Genomic DNA, 1,807 nt, shown 5'->3' on the forward strand with positions numbered 1-1,807 from the left:
GCTAAATGTAGATACTTATATCTAAATATTTGTCTGTTTGTCTATCTGTCTACAGTATCCGCTCTGTAAATTGAGATATCTTCTGCATTGTGTATTTTTATAAAGTATCTGCAGGGGCCAGTGCTGAGGCTGCAGACAATGAGGCATATGCTGTTGTAACAGTAAACAGGAAGAAGAGAGGTACTTCACCCAAGTCCTGACATGCTTTTTTTTCTTACTTTATGTCACATATATGTATAAGTACAGACGTCAAGATGCAACTAACACAATGCAACACTACGTCATGCATGTAACTGGCTTAAAGTAATTTTTAATGTATAATTTCCTTCACCTTGTATATTAATGATAGTAATAAGATATTACTACTGTATTACGATCAGATTAGATGTCTATAGAACAGGTTGTTGTTGCCTTGTGTTAGATATGCATCTGCTGATGTTGTGGTGATCATTTGAGCTTCCTGGCCTCAAACCACAGAAAAAAACAATGAGAAAACAAGGTTCAGACCTGATAGATGAGTTTATGAGTTCACTTTATAGCAAATCACCTTTTATATCATTCTTCAATCTCCTTTTTTTATATTAAAAAGGAATCCTATTTTTCCTTACGCACTGATCTCTCACTTTGTTTTGAACAAATTTAGGGATGTTTATGGTTTAAATGTGGTATCACAAACATAAAAATGGTCAACATATAAGATCAGATAAGGTCAGGTCGATGTCATTTATATTTGGTCAATAAAGTAGTGTCATATAAATTTACGTAATTTACAAATATACATTTGTGTCATCTGCGTAATAATGAAATACAACTTTTTCTGGAGCTGGAGCCAAGTGGTGATTAGCCTAGCATAAAGCTTAGTCTAGCCAAGCCTTGCATAAAGCTAAGCTAATGAATAACAAATTAAAATAGAAGTTGAGGTTTTAAGATATTCCAACTGAGCATCCTCACCTGATCTGTTTAGTTATCACCTGACAAACAATCTGTCTGTCTCCGTCAGATGAGAATGAATTTATGTCTACACACTGTTACTACGTCCTGGGCCAGGATGACGCTCAAGAGCCGGGTGAGACTCACTGTGAATAACAACCGGTTTGAATGATAATAGTTGATGGGATCAGTAATCAACACACTGACAGAATCCCATGTTTTTTCATAGCAGAACCAGGAGCGTCCAGTATCACAGCCTCATCAGTTCCCTCAGCAGGTACCGACCCACCTGTAGAAGGAAAGGTCTTCTACTCTGTAGTCAAGAAGGTAAGACTGAGGACAGCACTGGCTTTCATGCCACATTCACACCATATGCGATGGACGGTAGTGATTGGAAAGATACCTATACATGAAAGCTGAAATATACTGTAATGGAAATATAAAATGTTCAGACTAATTTGGAAATTGTCGTATGAAGTCTATTTCTAGATGTAATCATCACTTCTTTTTTTTTTTTTTTAAATGGTCCACATGTAATTTGAAATAAACCATATGTTAAAATTTGTTAACTCAGTAAATCAAGCAGTCGACCGCTCATACTTTCATGAAAGCCATTTTTCACATAGAATTTGTCAACACTTTCTCTGTATTGTGTCTTTAATTTATATCCTGTGTGTGTTACAGGTCACTGAGAGAGAATGACTGGAGGAGGAGAAGACACATTCACAGTTTCACTCACTCAACCTAAATTAGCAACGTTGTGACGTGAGTGCAAGCGGCGAGCAGAACAGGCATGCTGGGTAATATTTTTGTAATTGTACAAGCTGTTTCAGCCCCATATGTGTTTAGTGTGTTACAAATATGTCATTATTTCTGC

General features: G+C 36.5%; 1 protein-coding gene and 1 long non-coding RNA gene across 2 annotated transcripts in view; both read left to right on the forward strand.

Annotated features, from left to right (window-relative positions):
• Positions 1-69, forward strand: part of LOC147819512 (high affinity immunoglobulin gamma Fc receptor I-like) — a 1,742-nt gene extending 1,673 nt beyond the window's left edge. Inside the window, exon 5 of the mRNA XM_087172397.1 lies at positions 56-69. Within this exon, the coding sequence (XP_087028523.1) occupies positions 56-69 (14 nt within the window). The remainder of the gene's footprint in view (positions 1-55) is intronic.
• Positions 70-103: 34 nt separating this feature from the next.
• Positions 104-1,798, forward strand: LOC147819513 (uncharacterized). The gene is made up of 4 exons (XR_015436865.1): positions 104-180; positions 1,001-1,066; positions 1,160-1,257; positions 1,615-1,798. It is a non-coding gene; the product is annotated as an uncharacterized LOC147819513 (long non-coding RNA).
• The last annotated feature ends 9 nt before the right edge of the window (positions 1,799-1,807 follow it).

The sequence above is a fragment of the Seriola lalandi genome, unplaced genomic scaffold (genome assembly GCF_002814215.2).
Source record: "Seriola lalandi dorsalis isolate HSWRI2012SDOR001 ecotype SW California unplaced genomic scaffold, Sedor1 jcf7180002052609, whole genome shotgun sequence".
Taxonomy (NCBI): Eukaryota; Metazoa; Chordata; class Actinopteri; order Carangiformes; family Carangidae; genus Seriola; species Seriola lalandi.